This window comes from Pteropus medius, unplaced genomic scaffold (assembly GCF_902729225.1).
Source record: "Pteropus medius unplaced genomic scaffold, Ma_sr-lr_union100, whole genome shotgun sequence".
Lineage (NCBI taxonomy): Eukaryota > Metazoa > Chordata > Mammalia > Chiroptera > Pteropodidae > Pteropus > Pteropus medius.
The window spans coordinates 15,908,001-15,921,688 of NW_024340692.1; the positions used below are offsets into that span (position 1 = coordinate 15,908,001).

General features: G+C 39.6%; 1 protein-coding gene across 1 annotated transcript in view; it reads left to right on the forward strand.

Annotated features, from left to right (window-relative positions):
• The window catches only part of PGM5 (phosphoglucomutase 5), a 167,046-nt gene that overhangs the window by 114,456 nt on the left and 38,902 nt on the right, over positions 1 to 13,688 (forward strand). The window contains exons 8-9 of the mRNA XM_039835897.1: positions 7,386 to 7,521; positions 11,216 to 11,399. Of these exons, the coding sequence (XP_039691831.1) occupies positions 7,386 to 7,521; positions 11,216 to 11,399 (320 nt within the window). The remainder of the gene's footprint in view (positions 1 to 7,385; positions 7,522 to 11,215; positions 11,400 to 13,688) is intronic.

Genomic DNA, 13,688 nt, shown 5'->3' on the forward strand with positions numbered 1-13,688 from the left:
ATGTCCTGTCAAGGAAGAATTCTTAAATAGCTGTGTTGTTTGCATCAGCACTGGTAACAAAGAAATGGGATGGGATGTGTATGAGTTACGAGATCGCACTGCTCCTGTGCTGGTGAGCTTGTGTGAGAGAGGTGTGTTAGCTGGCTGGCCATGATATTGTTAGTGTTTTCCCCTCCTCTGGGGTGGATGACTTGACTGCATTGGGGCATACATTAATGAAATAGTGGTAACACATATTATTTATCAAACCTCTCCTAAGTGACCAATACAATGCTTAGGGATGCCTATACATTATTTCTCTGAGATTTCTCAACAATTAAATGAAGTAGGGACCATACTGACTCTCATTTTACAGATGAGGTAACTGAAGTTTAGGAAGGAAAGTCAAGCTACTTGCTAAGGTCATATTGGCAAAGCCAGAATTCAAACCTAATCTCGCTGGCTCCATAGTACTTTGCTGCCCCTATTTAAGAAAATGCCAAGAGATCATTTTCTCCCATCTGATTATTCTTTTAGATGGAGAATGAATGCCAGGGGACTTGGGAGAATGGTGTCATGCAAACAGCACAGCAACAGGCATTGACAGACCTGGCTCCAATTTTGACTCCCCATCTTTGTAGTTGAACTACTTTAGATTGCCAACTTCTCTAGACCTCAATTTCCTCATTTATAGGATGAGTCTGTTCAGTGGAATGATCCGTAAAGTTTTTTCTAAGGTAATATTCCAGGTTGCTTCTAGCTAGCTACATTTAGTGAAGTGTGTATCTGATGAATTATATCAAACTTCATACTAGAGTTCACTCATTCATTTATTCATTCAGCGAAGATTTACTGCAAACCTCCTATGAGCCAAGAGTAATTTCAGACACAGGTCTTTCCCTCCTGGAGCTTACAGGGTGTTGCTATGGTTAGGATATTAGCCAAAAGCCCTACAGCATATTTGTGTCAAACATTATCATTATCATCATCATCATCATCATCATCATCATCATCATCATCAAATTTGTTGTTACATAGTGTTATTCTTGGGAGCCATGTTGCCCATAGCGCAGGATGAGCTTCATCCATCAGTTACTGCCTTTCTGAGCAGTAAAATCTTTCTGAGCTGATAGCTGGCTCTAATTGCTTATGTACAGCATATCTTTCTTCTCCAATTGGTGAAATTTGAGGGCACTTTTAAAAAAGCATTTATTTTTAAACATAGAACCGTGACGGTTTTTCCCTGAGTTTTGCATTTGGCCAGATTTAAAAAATTGAACTTAAGCAGTTTGAGACAGAGAAAAAATATACCTGTCACAATTCTGTAGCATGTTCTCCAATCTCAAATTCACCTGCAAGGCATGTCTCCCAATTTTCCCTTGTAACTCTACTATTTTTAAAAGACGAATTCTTGTCTTAAGTGCATAAAAAGAGGATGGGAAGGATTTCACTGCAAATTAATGAAAATTTTATTTGCAAATGGAAAGAGTAAATAGATATGCAGAGAGAAGTAAAGGAAATTTGGCAACTTTACCCGAATGTCTAGTATGAAGAGGAAGAAGTGTAAATTCATTACCCAAATCTTCAGAAGGGCTGCCTCAGCTCTAACCACATGGGGCATTTTATCTGCTTTATTGCAACAACCGAGGCCCACTGTCATTACTGGGCTATTCTAGGAGTAGTGAAGTCCGTAGGTGTCCAAGCCAAACCGTCCAGGTCTTAATCTTCTTTTCACTACTTAGTCACTGTGTAACCTCGTACAAATGAATGATCTCATTCTCTTACTTATAAAAAGGAGCTATCAAATTGTAAAAATTATGTAATATATGTTTAAAATACTAAGTTTAGTGACTGGTGCTTTGTTGTTATTCTTCTAAGTATTGAATTTATCTTGCTTAGGAAATCTGCTTCAAGAGCAAATTGTGTGTGTGTGTGTGTGTGTGTGTGTGTGTGTGTGTGTGTGGGTATTTCCTGTCATTTCTGGCTCCAGGAAATGTGTGTGTGCTAAGATGTGTGTTGAATGTGCACATATCCTACAAACCATCAGGAAACTCTTTGAGTGAGTGGCCTTTCTTACCAGATTACCAACCATCCTAGTCTACCTGGGACTGAGGTTTTCTGGGATTTAGGACATTTAGTGCTAAAACTCAAAAATTCCAGGCAGACTGGGAAGAGTTGATTACCCCAAAGTTGACAAAAACCCTCTGCAGTTGTCCAGACAAACAGGGCAGGGAGAAACCATGATATTGATGTTGACTACAGCAAGGCGAGAGCCACCCACCTGAGCATGGCCAGTGGCATCTATTGAACTAGAGACCAGTGGCTACTTTTCTTTGATAAAAAATTTAAACAAAAAGAGGAAGAGGCCCAATTTTCTACCCCTAAGCGATCTGCTCCCAATATAGGACTATTTTGAGTGCCTTTCACCTAAAACAGTGGTTGTCAACCCTGACTCCCTGTGAGAATCACCCAAAGAACTTAAAAATATATATATACTGATTCCTGGGTTCCATTACCAGAACTTCTGAGCATTGATACCTTTTTATAAGTTCCTTAGGTGATGCTAATATGCAGCATGTATTGAGAATCACTAACCTGTGTTCCAGCTTGGAGTCAGCAACAGGTGCACAATGGTTTATATTTTCCTAATTGACAGATTCAGACCTTCCTGATCTGAATGTCTGCCGGGATGTCTTGATCTGTTAGTAACATTTGTGATGTTCGATTGAGTCAATTTGCTCACGCTGGGATTTCCATTTGAAGAAAATTTCTTTAGATGATTAAGTACTTTCTTTATTTTCCCCCTTTCTTTCGTGAGGTCACTATACTTAGTGGTGTACTGCCTTGTTCAAAGTAATATGGTTTTAAAGCTTGAGAAAATTCAAAGTCTAATTTGGGTGAAGGGGAATAGAGATATTTCTGATGAGAAAAAAATAGACTCTCTTTTTTGTACCAATTTTTGCTGGAGTTATGGCAGGGAAGAGCTGAACACCCTCCTTCTGGTATCTGTCTGGGTGGGAACAGCTGCTTCTATGGACTTTTCAGAATACGTATGAGTAAGTTTCCAGCTGGGCTGGCCTGGATAGAAGAAGGTAAGGTGAGTGGTGCTTACAGACTTTGGGAATATGAGTGAAAGCTCCTTGCAGTATTCTGAATAGAGGAAGCAAGTTCTGAATAGAGGAAGCAAGCTTCAGAAGTTGTACTGGTCTTATTCAGTGCTAAAAAGAAGTGAGCTATGAAGCCATGAAAATTCATGAAGGAACTTTAATTACATATGACTAAGTGAAAGACATGAAACTGAAAAGGCTACATGATGCTGTATGAGTCTAACTATATAATAATCTGGACAAGTCAAAACTATTAAGAATGGTAAAAAAAAAAAAAGAAGAAGAATTAATGGTTGCCAGGGGCTAGAAGGAACAGAGGGATGAATAGGCCAGACACAGAGGATTTTTAGGGCAGTAAAACTATCCTGTATGATACTGTGATGATGGGTACATGTCATTCTACATTTGTCAAAACCCATAGAATATACAACACCAAGGGTAAGCCCTAACATAAACGATGGACTTTGAATGATAATGACGTTTCAGTGTAGGTCCATCAGTTATAAGAAATGTCTCACTGTGGAGGCGGACATTGACAGTAGTGGGAGATAGTATTTGCTTGGGGACAGGGAGTATATGCTAACTCCTGTACTTTCTGTTCAATTTTGTTGGGAAGCTAAAACTGCTCTAAAAAATAGTCTATTAAAAACTTGTACTGGCAATAATGCATATAAGTGTTACAGTAGAAGAATTTTTCCTGGGAACTCATGTTTTAAAGACAGAGCAGATGTGAACATGTGAAATGAGGAAGTAAAGAAATATCTTATTTGCTTTTTTCCCCAAACAACCCTTAACTGTTCACAGAATGTTGGGATACTGCCTGGGAGAAAAGGGAATGAAATGCAGGCTGGGTGAGCCTCTCTCTGTACATGGTCAGCAACAGTAGAAATGGCCATGGGGGCTTTTGATGTGAATCTGAAGCTTTGTCTTTGCTAGTGGGGTCTCTCTGTGAGGCAAGCAGACCCTGTCCCCCAAGCCCAGCTTCCCCTAAGGCCAACATTGACATTTTAGCAGTGAACCTTCTTTTTACCTCATCCTCACTTTCTGTCAAGTAATGGTTCCTTACAGGACATCCTTGATCCTAATCCTAACATCTGTGAACCCCACAAAGAGGGGGTGGTGGTGGTGGTAGGGGTCATATTCAATCTCTATGCTCTAAAAAGCTATTATTCAACCTAAGAAATGGGATGATTAATAGGTTCAAGGTTCATCACCTGTTCATAAGCGGTAGTGGTCCCTTTAATATCGCAACTAGCTCTTGGTAAATGGAATTTAATGTTTTCAAATTTGAATTTCTGCACACTATTGATGACTTAAAGATTTATTTTTTCTTATGAAAATAGTACACATTTATTGTGGAAATATGCCCAAAGGAGAAGAAAAACACTTGTGATTCTACCATTTCAGAGATAACAGTTTGGTGTATATCCCCTCTAAAGCACACTGTGACAGCATCCAGTAGAAACATCTGTGTAATTACAACATCATCAATATCTGTATCGCCACCTCAGTGAGTTGTAAAGAACATAGTTAATTTTAGTTGATCATCGGCCCCTTACGAATGTTGGCAAATTTTTAACTTATTGGCAAGTATATCCAAGCCAACTCACAATCTACTGTGCAGTTGGCTTCAAATGGTTGAGGTGTCTTTTTTCTTTTTAATCCTGCTAAAAGAACTTTATGTCTCTCTCAATTATGACATCTAATCTCTCAGAGTTAATAGCATCTAATGGCTTTATCTCCAGAATGTAGTCCAGCTGGAGATGTAAGGCATGCAAAGCCCATGTTTTAGAACAAAAGGGTATTTTTCTCCAGCCAGTAAATAAAAATGATTTTTCAGCTATAAAAGGACAAAAGGTTTTAAAATTATTCCACTGGGCAGGGTTTCCTAGATTTTTTTTTTTTTTTTTTTTTTTTTTTTTTTGGCCTTGGCCATCGAGCTAACCCAGCATTTCCCAAACTCCTTCCATGTAGCAGTGTGAAGAGTTCACTGGATGAGACTAGAGTCACTCCATAGTGTGATGATTAAAACTCAGGGTCCTCTTAATCTAAAGGAAGCTGGAGCCAGACATCTAAAAGTGTCATCAGCAGACCATTGACAGTGTGGGAAGAACTAAAGACTGATCCTTCCTTTTAAATATCTTTGCTGCCCTCTCGAGTTTCTATGTTTTCCTTTTTGAGGAAAAACATTTAACACTTAGCACTATAAGTGTAACAAGAAGGGTAAATTGTCCCTAGCTTCACCGAGAAGTTATCAAAGATGTTTAGCTTAAGGTATTGCTTCAGCATTTTCAGTGTTTAAACAGCTCTGTGACATTAGGTCTCCTTTTTTGATTTTCTATGTATGTTTCATGGCCCTCAAACCCAAGAGTACTGTTATCCACTCTTATTGCTCTATTGCAAGAAGAAATGGTCCACCCCCTCATTCCAGTCCACTTCTTAAGACTTTGCTGTTGCAAGAGACAGAGGATAAAATTATATGAATAACTGAGAACATTTTGCCTCAAGGTATGTATTGAGAAATCAGCACCATGTTAGTGCTTTATGTGAATCACCAACAAGATCAACAGCAGCCACTTGTGACATCCCAGTCACTGTTCTCCATACCTAGGCATATTTAGTCGCTTCATTCTAACAGTAACCCCAAGGGGTAGGGGACATTATTGTCCCTATGTTGCAGGTGAGGACAGCAAGTCACACAAAAGTAAGTAGCTGAGCCAGAATTCGAACATGAACAATTTGACTCAAGAGCTTGCCCTCTGAATTTGATTAAATTGATACAATAAGCCCACAAGATTGGTGATGGTGTCCCCATTTTGTAGATGATGAGTTGGAGCTCATAAAGAGTAATATCTTTGCAATAAGTTCTCAAACCTGGGAAGTATCAGAGTTTGGTTTAAAATGCTAATTCCAAAACCTTCCTCATGTTTTTCCCATTATACCATGTTTCTTATACTATAACATGTTTCTTTGTATTCAGGGCTTTATTCATGTCAGAGAGCTTACAAATGACCAGTAGATAGATGCTTAAATGGGCCTATAACACATTCTTCAGGGTTCATTTTATACAGGAAGTGACCTGTTTAGACTGTACTCTTTATTATTGTGAATGCCACAATATGAACTGCATCTCTTTCTATATAAATAGCTGTAGAATTAAACTTTCCAGTTTATTCCTGCCTCAAGAACTTTGTGGTTGCAGCCCCTCCAGTTGGAATGTTTTGTCCCTAGATCTTGGCATGGCTGACTCCTTCTTCTCAGGTGTAAACTCATGTCATCACTTTGGTGGGGCTGACCCTGACTACCTGTATTAGTTTCCTAAGGTTTCCATAACAAAATATCACAACCTGGGTGGCTTAAAATAACAGAAATGCATTCTTTCTTAGTTCTGGAGACAGAAATTCAAAATTGAGGTGTTGGTGGGACCTCAATTTCTCTGAAGGCTCTAGGGGAAAATCCTTCCCTGCCTCTTTCAATTTCCGGTGGCTCCATGCTTTATTTGGCTTGTGGCAGCATAATTTCAGTCTCTGCCTCTGTCTTCACATAACCGTAGTCCTTTGTATTTCTCCTCTCTTTGTCTCCTCTTCTTCTAAGAACACTTGACATTGGATTTAGGGCCCACCTGGATAATCCAGGATGATCTCATCTCAAGATCTTTAACTTAATTATATTTTCAAGCCTGTTTCCCCCAATAAGGTCACATTCACAGGTTCTGGGTGGACATATCTTTTGGGAGGGGCACCATTCAGCCTTTTTCTAAATAAACTACATTACTCTAGGCAAAGCCATCTTAGTTGCTGTCACACTCTGTGACATCATCACCCAGTTAATTATTTTTATAGCTCTTGTCCTTATTTGATGCATCTTGTTCTTTAATTTGTTTACTTTTCTGTTGTTGTCTGTCTCCACCTACTTGAATTCAAGCTTTATGAGTAAAGTGCTATCTTGTTCACTGCTGCATCTCTAGTACCTAGATCGGTGCTTGGTATATTGTAAGGATCACCAAATATCTACTGAATGAATGATAACATTGGACAAATGTGATGACAACTTGGCTCTTTGATCCTTTCAAAAATTTACAGGATTTAATTTTATTTTTTGATATTGTTTTATGTTATCTGAATTTCTGTTACTTATTTTTGGAAATATAAGTTTATTATGGGACATATATTTAACACAATGAATAATACATCCAGCCATTTCAATATAATACTCAATTGCTAACTGGCCTTCATAGTTCATTTAGCTTTCACTTTTCCCCCAGGAACAAATTCAGCAGACTATTTTTTTCTCTTTTAGGCTCTGATCACCTCCGGGAGAAAGATGGCCTTTGGGCTGTCTTAGTCTGGCTCTCCATTATCGCTGCTCGTAAGCAGAGTGTGGAGGAAATTGTCCGAGATCACTGGGCCAAATTTGGCCGCCACTACTATTGCAGGTGAGAAGGATAAAGGTCTCTGTATGGACCCTGGGGCATTACTTTTAGAGAAGGTTCCTAAAACAGGTGGGTTAGAACATCAAGAAGGAAGCATTTTTCAAGAAGATCTGAGGAACACAGAGGCTGGAGCCAGGTAACTCCTGATAGGTGGTAGGGAGGTAGTATCAAGGACTACTAAAATGGAGGGTATAAATTTCTCCAACCCAAGTGACATCTCTCTGTAATCTTTCCATCAGTGCCTATAAGGCAGGAAGCCATCTCAAGAGGGTATCTGGACTGCCGAGCCTTAAAAGGTTCTTTGGTGCACATAAGCGTTGTGCAGTCAAACCAGGAGCTTTCTTTATTGGTTCTCCATCCATAATTATCAAGGAAGGGAGCAGGGGGGTGGAGCAGAGACATCAGTTGCAACAGGTCAGGGTGGTTTTTTAATCCTCTCCCTTATCTTTTGCCTCACAGCTAATGGTCCAAACAATGTCCAAGATGCCCAAGCTGGCACCTTCTGAAGGGGCCATGTGATTCAGGAGCCCTACATTTTGCTAAAATTTTGTGTCCATGAAAGGAGGTACAGAAAAGGGAACTATTACCCTGGGAAGGAAGAAGGGGAAAGGTCAGTGGCTCAGAGCTTAGGGTTGGGAGTCTCTATCACTTTTCTGTTGTTGAAGTAAATGAAGGAGCAGAGTCTTTTGGCTGTATGGTTGCCTGGTAGATGTGTGTACCTAGAAATGCTAGGTATATGTCCCTAGTACCAAGCCATGGTTTGGGGGGTACAGTGGCAGGAAAGGATGTTGGGAAAGAGTGTGGGAATGGGGCAAGGGAATCCCTGGGCAGTTCTAGAGGCTCTCTGTGTATTAAAAACAGAGATTGTGGCTCATTTGCTTTGCTTATGAATAGCTAACTACTTTGGATATTTGGTTGTGTTTCAAAAGCTTGAGGACAGAAAGAAGGCTTTAGAGTTCCCTTATAAGGTGATTGCTTCTTCTCTTAAGAGGTCATTTACTTAGATAAACATCACAGAATAAGGAAGCCTGTGATTGTACTCGTTAAAATAAAAAAAGACTGCAATGCTCTGGGAAATGTAGACAACACCATAACATTTTTGGTTTAGTCAAGAAGGCTGAGGATATGAGAGCCTACGAACTACCTCAAATTATTTATTATATCATAAAATAAGGACTCTCAAGGCACGTGGGAACTCTTTACTCACTAGTATTTCTAACAAGTGTCAAAAAAAATCCTGCTTCTTGTGGGCTTTTTTGGCATATTGAAGGGCTATTGGTACAGCAAATCCTTCTATTGCATAAAGCAAATCCTTCTAGTGCATAAAAAGTCCAGCCTGATAAAATATATTACGATTGTCAACCTCTGGCTCAGTGAGATGGCTTTGAGTTGGGAAGTGTTTCTCATAATTGTGTAATGATTATCCAGCTTTCTGCCAGTGTTTTGAAGATGTGGTGTTATGATATGTATATTTATAATATAGTTCATTTTTTGTAGCCAGGAGTTTACATGATAATTACTTTTTTCATAACAAATACCATATTAGAGAATATAATGCAATGGAGATTTAAATTCTGTTGAATATTTAATTATGTTTCAGATTTCTGTCCAAAAATATCATAGAGATAAGGAAAAATAGAGAGGGGAAAGATAGAATGAAAGATAAACATTTCCTTCAGCCTCCAGCAAATGAAGGTTGAAAGGTGCTTATGAAATAAAATGATTTCTAGCCTGTTTTTGAGTGGAGAGGAGATAATAAAACAATTTTGGTTTAATTAATACTGAGCCCAAAGATGAATCTGAGAACCCAGATAATAATTTTCCTTGTATGAGTAGACTCCAGAAGAAATTCTCCATTTAAACGTTTCTTCTCTCGAAAATGTGTTGTTAGTAGTGGTAGTCAGAAGGGGTCATAGTGAGGGAACTAGGACCTGTTTATGAATGAAGTGCTAGGAGTGCTAGGACCTGTTTATGAATGAAGATGAGCATTTCGGCAGGTTGGTCTGATGACCTCAGCCATAGATTGAATGTGATATATCACATTAATGGATTTTCTCAACTTCTGAATCTCTTTCAATGCCTCTTGACCTTCTACTAGACTCTCTTATCCCATCATTCCGCCCCCTTCTGCTTGGTTGAGTATTTACCTTCCCAAAAAGACTACCTTTAAAGAGAATCTAGGTTCAGAACACATACACTGATGAGAAAGAGTGTTGTGAGTTCTCTATTGTTCTGTTTCTGAGGCTGGGGAGGACGTAGCTTGAGTAGGAAGAAAAGAATAAAAGGAAGGGATATAGGTTTAGGGGACCCATTGCTAGACACGGTATCATTTCATGTTCTCCATTTTAGGTAATATGCTGATGTTTACTGGAAATCTCGAAAGATCTCGGGTGGAAAAAAAGCAGACACAACTATTTAGATATTCCTTTTTTCTGAGAACTCACATTCTTTCCCTGTGTTACAGGGAGCCCAAATGTGAGACCCCAGCCACTAGAGCACAGCTGCCGCTCTGAGGGTATGCTTCTTAAACAGACTCCCTTGAGTGTGCCATTAAGTCTGGGTCAAAACTATTTGAGATTGGGGAAAATCCTGCAGTTTCTTTATGGTAGTGACTAAGAACAAAAGTAACAGTTTTAAGCACTGATGTCTGGCGCTGTGCCAGCTATTTGGTATGCATTATAGTATTTAAACCCTACAATAACAAAAGAGATAGCTGTTAACTTTAGACTTTTTTTTCCCTGCTTATCACCTCTTAGCCTCATTGTTAACATTTGATGATCTTGGCTAGGAGGACTTTCTTTTAAATGGAACAAGGGTGATATTTCTTTCCAGTTTCCAATAGAGTTTTATGGTACGTTGTACTCCTTTCCTCTTTCTCTCTTTGCCTCCCTTGATTCCTCCCTTTCCTTCCTTCTTTCCCTTCCTGCCATCTTTCATTCCACTACCCACAAAACATTTGCTACTTGCCAGAAGCAGCAGAGAACGAAACAGGTAAGGACTCTGCCTTTATGGAGCTTATAGTTCTTGTGGGCAAAGACAGACAAGACATAAGTAAACAAATATACAAACAAGATAAATACAGATTGAGGTAACTACCAAAGGAAAATATAAAGGATGACGAGAGAGGGGTGAGATAGAGGGAAGCCATCTTAGATGGATGGTCAGAGGAGGTCATTTTCTGGGGTGACACCGAGTTTGAAAACTAAAGGAATACACCAGCTATTTGAGTAGCAGGGGAAGAATACATCAGGTAAAGGAACAGACAGCAAGAGCAAAATCCCAGAGGCAGTAAAAGGTGGAGTATCTCTGAGGACTGGGGAGGTCAGTGTGGCTAGAGCACAGTGAACAAGGGTGAAAGAAGGACCAAGTCAAGTCTATGGGTGAGCATGGTCAGATCCCACAGTGCCTTATAGACTGTAGTTAAGGTTTTGAGTCTTGTTCTCAGTGGGATGGGTGCTATTGGAGGAATTTAAAGGAAAAGAGTGACATGACTTAATTTTTACAAGATCACTCTGGTTGCTGTGTGGGGCATGGTTTGTAAGAGCCAGGTGCAAGTGGGAGACCAGTTGGGGGAACTTTTCTCTGCAGTTCTTCCATGAAAACAAAACCAATGATTAGATGACCTTGAGAGGTCCACCTAATTGCTGGTTCTCTAATTATGTTAGTGTTCATGCTGTGTCTTGCCTTCCCTCACTAGGTTTGACTATGAGGGGCTAGAGCCTAAGACAACCTATTACATCATGAGGGACCTGGAGGCCCTGGTCACAGACAAGTCCTTCATCGGCCAGCAGTTTGCTGTGGGAAGCCATGTCTACAGTGTAGCGAAGACAGACAGCTTTGAATACGTGGACCCCGTGGATGGCACCGTGACCAAGAAACAGGTACTTGTAAAGAAATCACCAAAACAGATTATCAGTCTGAGCGGGTGCCAAAGTGTCCTAGAGCCAGAGAGTCTTTAGGTATGATGTAACCTGAGCCTTGTACTTTATAGATGACTACCCTGTAGCCAGGAGAGAGGAAAGCCCTTGGTGAAGGTTACCCACCTAGTGAGTGGTAGAGGGTAGCTTAGAACACGGGGCCTTGACTTTCTGTCCAGTATTATTTCCACTTGGTAACTAGGGAGCTAATATCTCAAACAGATATAAACCAAATTTCCTTCCGAAATGTTTGCAGCCTGCAGGCTCTCTATGTGGTTGCCATTACTGGTGACAAATTCAGATAAGTTTCCAAGAGCAAAAGATTCCTTTCCTTGGGACCCTCTCCCCGAAGGTACAGGGATGTTTCAGCTTTTATTACCTTAAGTCATTGAGGAATGATAGGAGCTTAGCCAGATGGCTTTGTTACTCCCGATAGGTTAAAAAACAGTTGGAAAATTTGCTCCACAAAACCCCAAAGGAAGATTTATGATTGAAAATTATTTATAGTTGAGAATTATTATCATCATAGATTAAGTGGCAAAATCAACCACAGCTTCTATTATGGTCTCATCTTTGTGAATTGTTTAAGAAGAGTTGAAAGCTATTACAATTATTTTTCTTCTTGGTTTTGTTGTTTATTGGCTATGACAAATGTCAACCACTCTCAGAGAATATTTTAACATTTACAATCTAAATAAGACACTCCGAATAATGTTAAGAGACCCAGCATTGAATCATTCCCCTGCCACTTACTAGTGTGTGACTTTGGGAAAGTTTCTTGATTTCTTTGAGCCACAGTTTCTTCCTCATCTGTAAAATATCTGTCTGAGTTGTTTAAGAAATGGAATGAAATAAAATATACAAAAGCTCTTAGCTATCCTTTACATAGGGAGTACACACTAAATTTTTGTAGTTATGTTTTGTTTCATTTCAGAATGCTTTCTTGTAGACTAAATTGAGTTCTCTCCAATATACAGCAGTGACTCCCTGGAGATGTGAAGTCAAGAGCTCAGTGCATGGGATCTTTGAGCCTCTATGACCCCGATAAGTCTTTCCCAGTTTTGTACCATATTCCTGCTTCCACTGTATGCAGGGAACTCAGAACAAACTTTTCCCAAAGCCAGGGCTCATTTTGTTGTTGTTACTGTAAAATTCAAGAGTAGTAAAATGTGTGCTTTCTAAAGTATCTTTGGGAGGTTTCTGTTCTCCTGGGAGGAAGGCTTGAAACCCATTCCTTGAAGGAATTGTCCAGTCAGTGCGAGGTTCTGGACTTTATCTACTCGTGTAGAGCTTCTTTGTTGAGCTCATTTGTTTTGCTGTTAAATCCACTAATACTCTGCCATTTTCTTCTTCAGTGCACTCAGCACTTGGATACTTTTTTCTTGGCTTTTCTTTAATCGTTCACGTCAGGCTAATTCCTCAGCTAGATCTCAAGTTTGGACAATTATTTACTTCAAGTTGCCTCTCCTCCAACTCATAGTGGTTTCCACTTTTACTCTGGAATTTATTGATATCTTTTTCTTTTCACACTCTTCCATCTGAGCTCAAATGTGGCCATAAATAGATAAGTGCTGCCAGGACTTGCTCGCAGGAGTTTCTCTAATACAGAAGGAAGGTTGTTGTTTGTGTCCCCATATTCCAGGACTTGAGTGACATCTTCGTTAACTTTTAGCCCTGAATCCCACTAGAGCTTCCCGGCAGGTCTGAGCTTGGCTCGATGGGGATTAGGGGAGACCATTAACGCTCAGGGGCATCCCCTTTGTCAGCAAGTCACGGGTAGTTCTTTCACCACGGTGGCCCTGTTGGTGTAGAGGGGGACTTCCTGCGTAGTGGTGCTGTTGCTAAACTTTCATCACTGAGGCTGACACGTCAGTACTCTTGGGATGTCAGTAGTCATCACCGTTTAATTCCACAGACAGTTGCGTCTAGGGCACACTTCATACAACATTGTTGTAAAATAAACTAACTACTCCTAAAACATTTTTGAATGTAAAATGAACTAGTATTATTTTAAAATAGTCATAAAGTACTTCAGTACATTCAGTCAATAGATATTTCTTCAGAGCCTACCAAATGCATGATATTAGTTTTTTTCATGGTGCAGTTTTTAATGTAAATATATAACAGCTTTATCAAGATGTAATTCACATACCATAGAATTCATCCATTTAAAATATACAATTCAGTGGTTTGTAGTATATTTATAGAGTTGTTCAGTCATCACCACAATCAATTTTAGAACATTTTCATCAC